General features: G+C 41.7%; 1 protein-coding gene across 6 annotated transcripts in view; it reads right to left on the reverse strand.

Annotated features, from left to right (window-relative positions):
- SLC41A3 (solute carrier family 41 member 3) overlaps positions 1 to 15,106 on the reverse strand; it is a 140,907-nt gene that overhangs the window by 40,053 nt on the left and 85,748 nt on the right. For all 6 annotated transcript variants that reach the window (XM_082746410.1, XM_082746407.1, XM_082746411.1 and 3 more), the window contains one exon: positions 12,382 to 12,453. In XM_082746410.1, the coding sequence (XP_082602536.1) occupies positions 12,382 to 12,453 (72 nt within the window). The remainder of the gene's footprint in view (positions 1 to 12,381; positions 12,454 to 15,106) is intronic.

Consider the following 15,106-nt stretch of genomic DNA (forward strand, 5'->3'; position numbering starts at 1 on the left):
GGTTTTAATTTGAATCTCCCTGAGGGCTAATGATGATGAACATTTTTTCATGTGTCTGATAGCCATTTGTATGTCTTGATGGGAGAAGTGTCTGTTCATATCTTCTTCCCATTTTTTGATATGTTTGCCTGTTTCATGTGTGTTGAGTTTGAGGAGTTCATTATAGATCCTGGATATCAACCTTTTGTCTGTACTGCCATTTGCAAATATCTTCTCCCATTCCGTGGGTTGCCTCTTTGTTTTTTTTGACTATTTCCTTTGCTGTGCAGAAGCTTTGCACAGCAACTTCTTTCAAGATATTTCTCCAAAGGCAAAGAAAACAAAAGGGAAATGAACTTTTCAGACTCCATCAAGATCAAAACCTTCTGCACAGCAAAAGAAATAGTCAACAAAACAAAGAGGCAACCCATGGAATGGGAGAAGATATTCGCAAATGACAATACAGACAAAGGGCTGATATGCAGGATCTATAAAGAACTTCTCAAAGTCAGCACCCCAAAAATCAGAGAATCGAGTCAAAAAATGGGCAGAAGACATGAACAGACACTTCTCTAAAGACATACAGATGGCTATCAGACACATAAAAAAAATTTTCATCATCACTAGCCATCAGGGAGATTAAAATCAAAACCACACTGAGATACCACCTGACACCAGTTATAATGGCCAAAATTATCTAGACTGTAAACAACACGTGTTGGAGAGGATGTGGAGAAAGGGGAACCCTCTTACACTATTGGTGGGAATGCAAGTTGGTGCAGCCACCTTGGAAAACAGTGTGGAGATTCCTCAAGAAATTAAAAATAGAGCTTTCCTATGGCCCTGCAATTGCAGTACTGGGTATTTGCCCCGAAGATACAGATGTAGTGAAAAGAAGGGCCATCTATAGCCCAATGTTCATGCAGCAATGGCCACAGTCACCAAACTGTGGAAAGAACCAAGAGGCCCTTTAATGATGAATGGATAAAGAAGATGTGGTCCATATATACCTTGGAGTATTATGTCTCCATTGGAAAGGATGAATACCCAACTTATCTATCAAGAGGGATGGGATTGGAAGAGATAATGCTGAATGAAATAAGTCAAGCAGAGAGAGTCAATTACCATATGGTTTCACTTATTTGGGGAACATAAGGAATAACTTGGAGGACATGGGGAGCTGGAGAGGGGAAGGGAGTTGGGGGAAATTGGAGGGAGTGATGAACCATGAGAGACTGTGGACTCTGAAAAATCTTCTGAGGGTTTTTGCAGGGTGGGTGTACGAGGTTGGGGGAGCTTGGTGGTGGGCATTATAGAGGGTACATATTGCATGGAGCACTGGGTGTGGTGCATAAACAATGAATTTTGTAACACTGAAATGAAATTTTAAAAATAAATAAAAATTTAAAAAATAAAGAAATATTTTTGGATATATGGGTTTAATAAAATGTTAAAATTAATTGGTTAACACAATGAAGGGATGGAATATGACTGTAAAGATGAAAATTATAAAAAATTCTAAAAAAGGAATTGATAAGTTGGTTGGAAAAAGAAAGGAAATGAAAGTGGAGAGAAGTTCATCTGGCTGGATTCTAGAACATAGCCCTGTGCTAGATTTATGGTATATTTTGGTCTATTAGAAGAAGTTGTATCCCAAAATTTTTTAGATGAAAAAACTATATGTATACAAAAATTAAAGTTAGATAAAATGAAGGATAAGATATGACTATGATAATAAAGTTTTAAGATATTTTTAGAAAGGTTTCATTAAGATATTTTTAAAAAGGTATCATTAAGGTACAGGTGGTGGGTATTATAGAGGGCATGGATTGCATGGAGCACTGGATGTGGTGAAAAATAATACTGTTATGCTGAAAATAAATAAATTTAATTTTTAAAAAAGCCTTTAAAGAGGAAAGAGGGAAAATTTTAAAAATTAGAATAAGAAATGTATAAAATTAAAAAGTTTAATTAACTTTTCAAGACTAAGGAATCATGGGGAGAAAGTCATGAATTCCATGTTTTGCTTTCCCCTCCTCTGGAATTCCACGGCTCTCCTTGATCAGTGAGCTTGGTCTTGTCTGGATGTTCTTGCTTATCTGTGGGCAAGTCCTGTTGTAGTGATTCTCAAATGTCTTTGCCTCAGGTGGAATTGCACCACCCTTGCCAGGGGCCAGGCTAAGTAATCTGCTGGGGTTTGTTCTTGGGAACTTTTGTTTCCTGAATGCTTTCCATGGAGCTCTGGAGGATAGGAATGAAAATGGTGGCCTCCCAATCTCTGGCTTAGGGAGCTGAAAGCTCGGGTTTGCATTCCTCAGTGCACCCTCAGATAAAAACAATCAATCCCTCCTGTCTCCCTGGTGTCCAGCTGAGCTCCATGCTCACCTGGCCTGTGACCAAGCATTTCTATGTTTTGCACTCAGCCCCATTTGGAGTCTTCAAACCCGGCAGATTCCTGCTATGCTGCTCTTCCAGTGGAGGAATCTAGGTCTCCCTGGATCTGCCACTTGTGGGTCCCTGCTCAAAGAGCAGTGGTCTGACTGTGCCGCAGATCACAGTTTAAGGTAACCCCAAGCTGAGAGCGCACTACTTGGCTCTGTCTCTGTAGTTGGCTTCCCTGCTCTGATACCTGCAAGCTCTGCTATATTCAGACACCTCTAGTCTTTCTGTGACCCCATGGGACCTGAGACTACACTGTCCCCGTGAGGGCTCCACCCCTGCTTAGCCTCTGAAGCAATGTCCCTTAGTGGAGCAAACTTCTAAAAGTTTGGATTTCATGCTCCATTGCTCCACCACTTGCCAGGAGCTGGCCTTTCCCCCAGCGGTCTATCTTCCAATCAGATTCACTTCTCCACACATCCTACCTTTCTGTCCCTAGAATTGTTGCTCTTTTTCTCTTCAATCTCCTGTTCAGTTTGTAGGTGTTCAGAATGGTTTGATAACTATCTAGCTGAACTCCTGTGACCTGATATCATCTCTGTCTGCTACTCCTCTGCCATCTTTACCCAACTTTCTGTATTTTAAGCATTAGAAGTATTGTGCTGTACATATAATTCTGTAACTTACACTTTCAAGAGTGACTTAATAAATGGAAATCACTGAGAATAGCACATAGTAAGCACTCAGTAAATATCAACTCCAGTCATCATTATCATTATTACATTATTCTTTGTTCACATGTGCAAATTTTTCCTGCCTTCTACAGGCACGTAGGAAGCACCTGGTGTGTGGCAGGCAGTGTGGTGATAGGAATAGAATTGGAGAAGCGGGGTCCCTCTCTAAGGAGATGACATTTTAGAATGGCCAAAATTAACAAAACAGGAAAAAACATGTGTTGGAAGGGATATGGAGAAAGGGGAACCCTCTTCCACTGTTGGTGGGAATGCAAGTTGGTGCAATCACTTTGGAGAACAGTGTGGAGATTCCTCAAGAAATTAAAAATAGAGCTTCCTTATGACCCTGCAATTGCACTCCTGGGTATTTACTCCAAAGATACAGATGTCGTGAAAAGATGGGCAATCTGTACCCCAATGTTTATAGCAGCAATGGCCATGGTCACCAAACTGTGGAAAGAACCAAGATGCCCTTCAACGGACGAATGGATAAGGAAGATGTGGTCCATATACACTATGGAGTATTATGCCTCCATCAGAAAGGATGAATACCCAACTTTTGTAGCAACATGGACGGGACTGGAAGAGATTCTGCTGAGTGAAATCAGTCAAGCAGAGAGAGTTAATTACCATATGGTTTCACTTATTTGTGGAGCATAACAAATAGCATGGAGGACATGGGGTGATGGAGAGGGAAGGGAGTTGAGGGAAATTGGAAGGGGAGGTAAACCATGAGAGACCATGGACTCTGAAAAACAATCTGAGGGTTTTGAAGGGGTGGGGGGTGGGATGTTGGTGGGCCAGGTGGTGGCTATAAAGTAGGGCACATATTGCATGGAGCACTGGGTGTGGTGCAAAAACAATGAATACTGTTATGCTGAAAAGATATAAAAATAATTTTAAAAAGGTTATTATGTAATTTGTTATACTGAATATCCTACTCTGATGGTAAATAGTTTAAAAATTATTAAAAAATTGAAAACAATGAGAATAGTGGGAACAAATTAAAAACAAAAGTTGTATCTATGAAGTAGTAGTAGTTTTCCTCTTGTTCTTTGTTTTTGTTTTGTTTTTGGCTGGCTTTCTGGGGGAGCAGACTGCTGCATGGTTTTTCAGGCATTCTTGCTAGAGTTAAGTCCTCCTGCCTCCTAACAAGGGGCTGGGCTCTGAAGAAACCGATTTTTCAGGCTTTTGTTCTTTGGAGATTTTTTCTTTTTCTTTTTCCTTTTTCTTTTCCTTCTCCTCTTTGCGACTTTGGCAGGTTTTTGGAGGTTTAGAGGAAAGAAAACTGCATTCAGAACTCTGTCTCAGAGGGAAGCCTCAGCCCATTCCCCTCTGGGTACTCCAGAGCACATAAATTCCCCCCCACCCGCCAGCAGATCACGTCCCTACTCACAGTCTCAGGGATCTCAGGAGCTCCCTCTTGTACAGCAATGTTACCAAAACCATGAGAAGTACTAGCCCAGAGAGCTGGCTTCGAGTGCTGCCTTTGCTGTGGTTGTCTGGGCGGGTTCAGACTGCCAGAAAGGTCCAAACCGGAGACAGCACACTGACATTTTCACACTGGCCCAGGCTGGGAGTGTTCAGAATCTCCCAGTTCTAGAGCACTGACAAAGCGCCTACATGGATCTCTCTCAGGGGAGGGTGTGGAGCGTAACTCAGACCCTGGTAGTGCAGTGTCCATGCAGAGTGTAAAAGGCTATGGTTCTAGAGAGTGCTGGCTGGTGTCCACTCCAAAGTCTCTCATGTGCACCACCACCCAGACGCTGTCACAAGGGCAAGGAACTCAGTGACCAATGCCTGACCTCTTCGCAATACTCTCTCTGACGCAGCACCAGCAGTGGCCATCCTGGGTCCGTGGGCTTAAGCCCCAGTCATTAACTGCCTGATTCCACCATTTTTCCCTTAAAATATTAGGCTCTCAAAAGCTTCTGCACAGTAAAGGAAACAGTCAAAAAAACAAAGAGGCAGCCCACGGAATGGGAGAAGATATTTGCAAATGACAGTACAGACCAAAGGTTGATATCCAGGATCTATAATGAACTCCTCACACTCAACACACACAAAACAGACAAGCATATCAAAAAATGGGCAGAAGATATGGACAGACACTTCTCCAATAAAGACATACAAATGGCTATCAGACACATGAAAAAATGTTCATCATCACTAGCCATCAGGGAGATTCAAATTAAAACTACATTGAGATATCACCTTACACCAGTTAGAATGGCCAAAATTAGCAAGACAGGAAACAACATGTGTTGGAGAGGTTGTGGAGAAAGGGGAACCCTCTTCCACTGTTGGTGGGAATGCAAGTTGGTGCAGCCTCTTTGGAGGACAGTGTGGAGATTCCTCAAGAAATTAAAAATAGAACTTCCCTATGACCCTGCCATTGCACTCCTGGGTATTTACCTCAAAGATACAGATGTCGTGAAAAGATGGGCAATCTGTACCCCAATGTTTATAGCAGCAATCGCCACGGTCGCCAAACTGTGGAAAGAACCAAGATGCCCTTCAACGGACGAATGGATAAGGAAGGTGTGGTCCATATATACTATGGAGTATTATGCCTCCATCAGAAAGGACAAATACCCAACTTTTGTAGCAACATGGACGGGACTGGAAGAGATTATGCTGAGTGAAATCAGTCAAGCAGAGAGAGTCAATTATCATATGGTTTTACTTATTTGTGGAGCATAACAAATAGCATGGAGGACATGGGGAGTTAGAGAGGAGAAGGCATTAGGGGAATTTGGAACTGGAGGTGAACCATCAGAGACTATGGACTCTAAAAAACAATCTGAGGGGTTTGAATTGGTGGGTGGGTGAGAGGTTGGGGTACCAGGTGGTGGGTATTATAGAGGGCACAGATTGCATGGAGGTGTGGTTAAAAAATAATGAATACAGTTATGCCAAAAATAAAAATATAAATTAGAAAAAAGAAGAAAGAATGATACATTATATTGGGGGAAAAACAGAACCCATCAATATGCTGTCTATAAGAAACTTATTTTAGACCCAAAGACACCTCCAGATTAAAGTGAGGGGGTGGGAAACAATTTACCATGCTAATGGACATCAAAAGAAAGCTGGGGTGACAATCCTTATATCAGATAAATTAGATTTTAAGCCAAAGACTGTAATAGGAGATGAGGAAGGACACTATATCATACTCAAAGGATCTGTCCAACAGGAAGATCGAACAATTTTAAATATCTATGTCCCTAACATGGGAGCAGCCAACTATATAAACCAATTAATAACAAAATCAAAGAAACACATTGATATAATACAATAATAGTAGGGACTTTAACACCCCCCCTTACTGAAATGGACAGATCATCCAAGCAAGGTTCAACAAGGAAATAAAGGCCTTAGATGACACACTGGACTAGATGGACATCACAGATATATGCAGAACATTCCATCCCAAAGCAACACAGTACACATTCTTCCCAAGTGCATATGGAACAGTCTCCAGAATAGATCCTATCCTGTGTCACAAATCAGGTTTCAACCAGTACCGAAAGGCTGGGATCATTCCCTGCATATTTTCAGACCACAATGCTCTGAAGCTAGAACTCAATCACAAGAGGAAAACTGGAAAGAACTCAAATACATGGAGGCTAAAGAGCATCCTACTAACGAATGAATGGGTCAACCAGGAAATCAAAGAATTGAAAAAAATTCATGGAAACAAATGGTAAGGAAAATACAAGTGTTCAAAATCTGTGGGGCACAGCAAAGGCAGTGCTGAGAGGAAAATATATAGCCATACAAGCCTTTCTCAAGAAATAAGAAAGGTCTCAAGTACTCAACCTAACCCTACATCTAAAGAAGCTAGAGAAAGAACAGCAAAGAAAGCCTAAACCCAGCAGAAGAGAAATCATAAAAATCAGAGCAGAAATCAATGAAACAAACAAACAAACAAACACAACAAAACAAAACAAAACAAAACAAAAAAAACCCAAACAGTAGCACAAATCAAAACTAAGAGCTGGTTCTTTGAAAGAATTAATAAGATTGATAAACCCTTGGCCAGTCTTATCAAAAAGAAAGAGAAATGGACTCCAATTAATAAAATCATGAATGAAAGAGGAATGATCACAACCAACACCAAAGAAATACAAACAAATATAAGAACATATTATGAGCAACTATACACCAGCAAATTTGACAATCTGGAAGAAATGGATGCATTCCTAGAAACCTATAAACTAAGAAAACTGAACCAGGAAGAAATGGAAAACCTGAACAGACCCATAACCAGTAAGGAGATTGAAGCAGTCATCATAAATCTCCCAACAAACAAGAGCCCAGGGCCAGACGGATTCCCAGGGAAATTCTACCAAACATTTGAAGAAGAATTAATTCCTATTCTCCTGAAACTGTTCCAAAAAATAGAAATGGAAGGAAAACTTCCAAACTCATTTTATGAGGCCAACATTACCTTGATCCCCAAACCAGAAAAAGACCCCATCAAAAAAGAGAATTACAAACTAATATGATTGATGAACACAGATGCCAAAATTCTCACCAAAATACTAGCCAATAGGATCCAACAGTACATTAAAAGGATTATTCACCACGACCAAGTTGAATTTATTCCAGGGCTGCAAGGTTGGTTCAACGTCCTCAAATCAATCAATGTGATACACTACATTAATAAAAGAAGGAACAAGAACCATATGATACTCTCAATAGATTCTGAAAAGGCATTTGACAAAGTACAGCATCCTTTCTTGATCAAAACTCTTCAAAGTGTAGGGATAGAGGGTACATGCCTCAATATCATCAAAGCCGTCTATGAAAAACCGACCACAAATATCATTGTCAATGGAGAAAAAATGAGAACTTTTCCACTAAGGTCAGGAACATGGCAGGGATGTCCCTTATCACCACTGCTATTCAACATAGTACTAGAAGTCCTAGCATCGACAATCAGACAACAGGAAGAAATAAAAGGCATCCAAATTGGCAAAGAAGAAGCAGAACCATCACTCTTTGCAGATGATATGATACTTTATGTGAAAAACCCAAAAAGGACTCCACTCCAAATCTATTAGAACTTGTACAGGAATTCAGTAAAGTGTCAGAATATAAAATCAATGCACAGAAATCAGTTGCATTTCTATACACCAACAAGACAGAAGAAAGAGAAATTAAGAAGTCAGTCCCATTTACCATTGCACCCAAAACCATAAGATACCTAGGAATAAACCTAACCAAAGAGGCAAAGAATGTGTACTCAGAAAACTCTAAAGTACTCATAAAAGAAATTGAGAAAGACACAAAGAAATGGAGAAATGTTCCATGCTCATGGATTGGAATAACAAATATTGTGAAAATGTCTATGCTACTTAAAGCAATCCACACATTTAGTGCAATCCCTATCAAAATACCATGTTTTTTTTTTTCAAAGAAATGGAACGAATAATCCTAAAATTTATATGGAACCAGAAAAGACCCCAAAGAGCCAGAGGAAAGTTGAAAAAGAAAGCGAAGGGAGTTGAGGGAAATTGGAAGGGGAGGTGAACCATGAGAGACTATGGACTCTGAAAAACAATCTGAGGGTTTTGAAGGGGCGGGGGGTTGGGAGGTTGGGGGAACCAGGTGGTGGGTATTAAAGAGGGCATGGATTGCATGGAGCACTGGGTGTGGTGTAAAAACAATGAATACTGTTACGCTGAAAAGAAATTAAAAAAAAAAAAAAAAGCGAAAGTTCATGGCATCACAATTCCAGACTTCAAGCTCTATTACAAAGCTGTCATCATCAAGACAGTATGGTACTGGCACAAAAACAGACACGTAGATCAATGGAACAGAATAGAGAGCCCAGAAATAGACCTTCAATTTTATGGTCAACTAATCTTTGACAAAGCAGGAAAGAATGTCCAATGGACAAAAGACAGTCTCTTCAAAATGGTGTTGGGAAAATTGAACAGCCACATGCAGAAGAATGAAACTGGACCATTTCCTTACACCACACACAAAAATAGACGGCAAATGGATGAAAGACCTCAATGTGAGACCAGAATCCATCAAAATCCTTGAGGAGGACACAGGCAGCAACCTCTTTGACCTCAGCCGCAGCAACTTCTTCCTAAAAACATTGCCAAAGGCAAGGGGAGCAAAGGGAGAAGTGAACCATTGGGACTTCATCAAGATCAAAAGCTTTTGCACAGCAAAGGAAACAGTCAACAAAACCAAAAGACAACTGACTGAATGGGAGAAGATATTTGCAAACGACATATCAGTTAAAGGACTAGTATCCAAAAATCTATAAAGAACTTCCAGACTCAACACCCAAAGAACAAATGGTCCAATTAAGAAACGGGTGGAAGACATGAACAGACATTTCTGCAAAAAGACATCCAGATGGCCAACAGGCACATGAAAAAGTGCTCCACATCACTCGGCATCATGGAATTACAAATCAAAGCCACAATGAGATACCACCTCACACCAGTCAGAATGGCTAAAATTAACATGTCAGGAAATGACAGATGCTGGCAAGGATGCGGTGAAAGGGGAACCCTCCTACACTTTTTTGGGGATTGCAAGCTGGTGCAACCACTCTGGAAAACAGCATGGAGGTTCCTCAAAAATCTGAAATAGAGCTACCCTACAACCCAGCAATCGCACTACTGGGTATTTACCCTAAAGATACAAATGTAGTGATCTGAAGGGGCACGTGCACCCGAATGTTTGTAGCAGCAATGTCCACAGAAGCCAAACTATGGAAAGAACCTAGATGTCCATCAACAGATGAATGGATAAAGAAGATGTGGGGTGTGTGTGTGTGTGTGTATGTATACATACATACACACACACACACAAAGAATACTATGTACTAATCAAAAGAAATGAAATCATGCCACTTACAATGAACTGCATGGTATTAGGGGTGTTATGCTGAATGAAATAAGTCAGTCAGAGGAAGACAATTATCATAGGATCTCTCTGATATGAGGAATTTTGAGAGGCAGGGTGGAGAGTTTGGGGAGTAGGGAAGGAGAAGATGAAACAAGATGGGATTAGGAGGGAAAAAAACCAGAAGAGACTCTTAATCTCACAAAACAAACTGAGGGTTGATTGGGGTGGGGGGGTATGGAGAGGGTGGTTGGGTTATGGACATTGGGGAGGGCATGTGCTATGGTGAGTGCTGTGAAGTCTGTAAGCCCGAGAATTCACAGACCTATACCACTGGGGCAAAAAATACATTTTATGTTAATAAAAAAAATGTAAACAAAAAGATCCATAAAAAAACACAGAAAGTTGTATCATATATTTTCTATGGACACATACATATATATGGCAAATGCAGAAAGTCATTCAGAAGAAATGGTACTATTATTTGATACTAAGTATTCAAATATTTTATAATAATTTTGGAAAAAATCTAGAATTTCAAATTATTCATATCTTGTGAACTTGTGGGAACTTCTCTTAAGAAATTCATGTGAAAAAGAATAATTTCATTACAGTATAATTTATTGAATAGAAGCCTCCTGGCCCGTGTGACCTGGTTCAAGCAGAGAAAGCAGACATTAAACATAGAATTGCAACCAGGGCAGCCCCAGCAATTTTTAACAAGGCCCCAGGTAGTACCCGGTGTTGGGTTGGAACTGAGTGGAGCTTCATTGCCAGGAGAACAAGAAGAAGGGACATTCCATGGAGAGACAACTGCATATGCAAAGGCAGCAGGGATGGGGAACATGAGACTTTAGGAGGACAGGACCAGACCAGTAGTACCTCTGGGCTGGGCCCACACTTGGACAAGAAGAACCAAAAAAGGAGCTTCAGGAGGAGGACACCTGATCATCTTTAGGATTTAGAAAAGGTAACTCAGGTGGCCATGCAGAGAAGAGCTGGAGAGGAAGAAGCCTGGGGCAGTTAGAACAGTGAAGAGGTCTGTAGTCAGTGAGGTCAGAGACCAAGAGGCCAAGGCAAGGAGGAGGAGAAGCAGGGCTGATTCAAGCATAGTTCAGCTGCAGACTTCTCAGGACTAGACATAAGGATAAGGAGCAAAGAGATGATGAAGGTGACTTGGTCTCTAGCTTGATTAATGGGCACAGTGACCATGACTGGGAGATTACCACATGATGGCCAGGGGTCACAGCCATCCACGATTGAAACCTCACAATGGCTCACCTTATAGATAAGTTGAGGTGACCTGCCCAAGGGCCTCCAGCTGGCTGACCCCCAGAATGAGCTTTCAACCATCAAACTCTTCAGGGTTGGGGACTTCACAAGAGGTGAGTGTGAGGATATGAGGTGATGAGGCCAGATCTGGCTAAGCTGTTTCAGGGATGCTTCTGGGACAGGTAGATGGAGATACCCAATGGAGAGCTAGAAATAGGGGCTCTGGAACCAGGTAAGAGGTAAAGTGGGTACCCTACTCATTGGATGAATAGGTAGATACAGCTAAGCAAGTCTTATGTGTCCTGCCCAAGGCCACCCAGTTGATAAATGATACCTGTAATTCCAGGCCTGTCTGATCTCAAAGTCCAGGTTCTTTGGGTGGCCAGTGGCTACCCCAGAGATGTACAGAAGGTTCTGGATGAAGCCACTTCCTCTTTTAACTTGGCCCAATCTCTTCCCAGTCTCTCCCTGCCCTGGGCTTCCTGACTCTATAATACTCTGAGACTCCTAGGATGAGAACTTAGCCCAATGAGGGTCTGCTAGAAGGAGGTACAAATTTGAATGAGTATAAAGCATTTAAGGGACAAAGGCATGGGGGGTGGGGTGTCCTGCAAAGGCTGACAAAGAAGAGGTGAAGAGGCAGGAGTGCAGCCATGAAGGACTATCAGGTAGGAAGAGTCCCAGATACTCCTGAGAGAACAAGTAGTATCACCTGTATGAGGCAATCAGAGGGTATACCAATTAGGATGTCAGTGACCTTGGCAAGCACAGCTGGAGTTAAGGTAGTGGGAAGAGAAAGCTGTTAGTTTCATACAGACTATGAGAAAGAGGAGTCAGCAAGTATAGGTGAATCTTTCAATAAGCTTATCTTGAAAAGAAGGGGTTAGGGGTGCTGGAGGGACCCTGGGGTCCCAGAAGAGGCATCTACTTTCAGGTGGATATGCCGGTGCCCTATAGTTGAGCTGAGCCTCCAGCTGCCCTGGTGGGTATGGTGGGTATACAGGTGGCCCATTCCCCAAGTTCTGTCTGGAGCGCAGAGAGACGGGCTTACTTAATATTCACCCTTCCTATGTGTAGCAGGCCTAGCTGCAGATTCAAAAGCAGGGAGGAGATTCATCAGTGGGACAAAGGGCAGAATTACCTGAATGAGGGCGAGGTTACTGCTGATAACTCTGTGCTGCTCTTGGGGGTCATCAATTTGTCCAGTGTTGGCCTAGGATGGAGAGAAAAGGACAAAAGGTAAGTCTGGGTGGTCATAAAGCCAGGCTAAGCTTTCCTGGAAAAGGCAGTGTCTTAGGAGAGAAATCAGCAAATTAATTTCATTGATGTTAGAACAAATTATTCTGCCCAGCTTTCAAAATTGACTGAGGGTGGGAAAGGTAAGGACTTATGTCCCTATGAGAGTAAGATGGTGTCATAGGCCACCTCTCCCATGCTCAAGTATGCAAGCACATAGAGTTAAGTGTCACCAACAATTTCAGAGCCACCTGACTAAAGCTCATCCACAGGAACCATGGAAAGACTCTTCTAGGAGGCTGTATTGTGCCCTCAGCTAGGTCTTCAGCCACCTACAATTCCCTTCTCTCCCCTCCAGCAAGTTACATCTCAGATGACCACTAACCACCCAACATGACCTCTGTAAATCATCCTGTTTAAGAAATGCTTAAGTCCTTCACATAGGATAAAAAGCAAGATCTGAAATACAAGTTTCTCCTTTAAAATGGTAGTCAGCTCCTAACTTCACAGCACTTGCCAGCAAAATTCAATGTGCAGATAAATGTATTTTCCTAGCTTCTTCTGAGTTCATTAAGTTTCTGAACTCCAAGGGGAAAAATGGAATTACTTTTCAGAGCAAATAAGGGGATTCTTTTGTTTTCAGCATGATGGACACCTCAGACACAGCATGGAACCATCATGGCATCCCAGGTGACTCTTCTTTCATAAAGGTAGACTAATACCCATCTTAGGGGTGCGCACAGGGACAAGCTACTAAGGTGGAGCAGAATACAGCCACAGAGCCTGCCATGGGCCAAACACGTGAGGCCAACAGGCTTGTTTCCTCTCTCAGTCTCCCACTACACTAGACTCAATGGACCTGTTTGCTGTTTCCTAGCAATGAGCCAATTCAAACCCTGGTACTCACCAGGTAAGGGGTGCTATTGGCCCACGACTCCTGAGTTGAATCAGAAATGCATTCATTCCTCAAGATGTTATATTTCCAAGCTGAGGCTGAACAGGAAAGGGAGTGATGCCAAGAGGTGCTGGAGGAGGAAAGGAGGCCTGGAGAGCTTGAAAACCTCATAGAGATGAGGGAGGAAGAGCACCACAGGGAAGGAAGATGTGAGAAGAGATGGGATGTGAATTAAATAGGATTTTGGAGAGTGTGTAAGCATTTATGTTTTATTTTATTAAATTAAAAAAGTTTTTTCTTATTTTTTAAATTTCTTTTCAGTGTACCAGAATTCACTGTTTATGCACCACAACCAGTGCTCCATGCAATACATGCCCTCCATAATACCCAACTCCAGGCCTAGCCAAACTCCCACACCCTGCCCCTTCAACCCCCAGATTGTTTTTCAGAGTCCATTGTCTCTCATGGCTCATCTCCCCCTCCAATTTTTCCCAACTCCCTTCTCCTCTCAATCTCCCAATGTTACTTCTTATGGTCCACAAATAAGTGAAACCATATGATAATTGACTCTCTCTGCTTGACTGATTTCACTCAGCATAATCTCTTCAGTCCCATCCGTGTTGATACAAAAGTTGCATATTCACCCTTTCTGATGGAGGCATAATACTCCTTACTGTATATGGACCACATCTTCCTTATCCATTCATCCGCTGAAGAGCATCTTGGTTCTTTCAACAGTTTGACGACCATGGCCATTGCTGTATGAACTTTGGGGTACAGATGGCCCTTCCTTTCACTACATCTGTATCTTTGGGGTAAATACCTAGTAGTGCAATTGCAGGGTCAAAGGGAAGCTCTATTTTTAATTTCTTGAGGAATCTCCACACTGTTTTCCAAGGTGGCTGCACTAACTTGCATTACCACCAACAGTGTAAGAGGGTTCCCCTTTCTCCACATCCTCTCCAACACATGTTGTTTACTGTCTTGTTAATTTTGGCCATTATAACTGGTGTCAGGTGGTATCTCAGTGTGGTTTTGATTTGAATCTCCCTAATGGCTAGTGATGATGAACATTTTTTTTATGTGTATGATAGCCATTTGTATGTTTTCATTGGAGAAGTGTCTGTTCATGTCTTCTGCCCATTTTTTGACATGATTATCTGTTTTGTGTGTGTTGAGTTTGAGTTCTTGATAGATCCTGGATATCAGCTTTTTGACTGTACTGTCATTTGCAAATATCTTCTCCCATTCCGTGGGTTACCTCTTTGTTTTGTTGACTGTTTCCTTTGCTGTGCAGAAGCTTTTGATCTTGATGAAGTTCCCAAAATTCATTTTCGCTTTTGTTTCCTTTGCCTTTGGAGACGTATCTTGAAAGAAGTTGCTGTGGCTGATATCAAAGAGGTTACTGCCTATGTTCTCCTCTAGGATTCTGATGGATCCCTGCCTAATGATGACGTCTTTTATCCATTTCAAGTTTATCTTTGTGTATGGTGTAAGAGAATGGTCGAGTTTCATTCTTCTACACATAGCTGTCCAATTTTCCCAGCACCATTTATTGAAGAGACTGTCTTTTTTTATTATATATTTTTAAACATTTTTAAGTTTCTTTTCAATGTATCAGAATTCATTGTTTATGCACCACACCCAGTGTTCCATGCAATAGGTCCCCTCCATAATACCCACCACCAGGCTTACCCAACTTCTCACCCCCCGCCCCTTCAAAATCCTGATTTTT

The sequence above is a fragment of the Mustela nivalis genome (assembly GCF_964662115.1).
Source record: "Mustela nivalis genome assembly, chromosome: 1".
In the NCBI taxonomy this organism is placed as follows: domain Eukaryota; kingdom Metazoa; phylum Chordata; class Mammalia; order Carnivora; family Mustelidae; genus Mustela; species Mustela nivalis.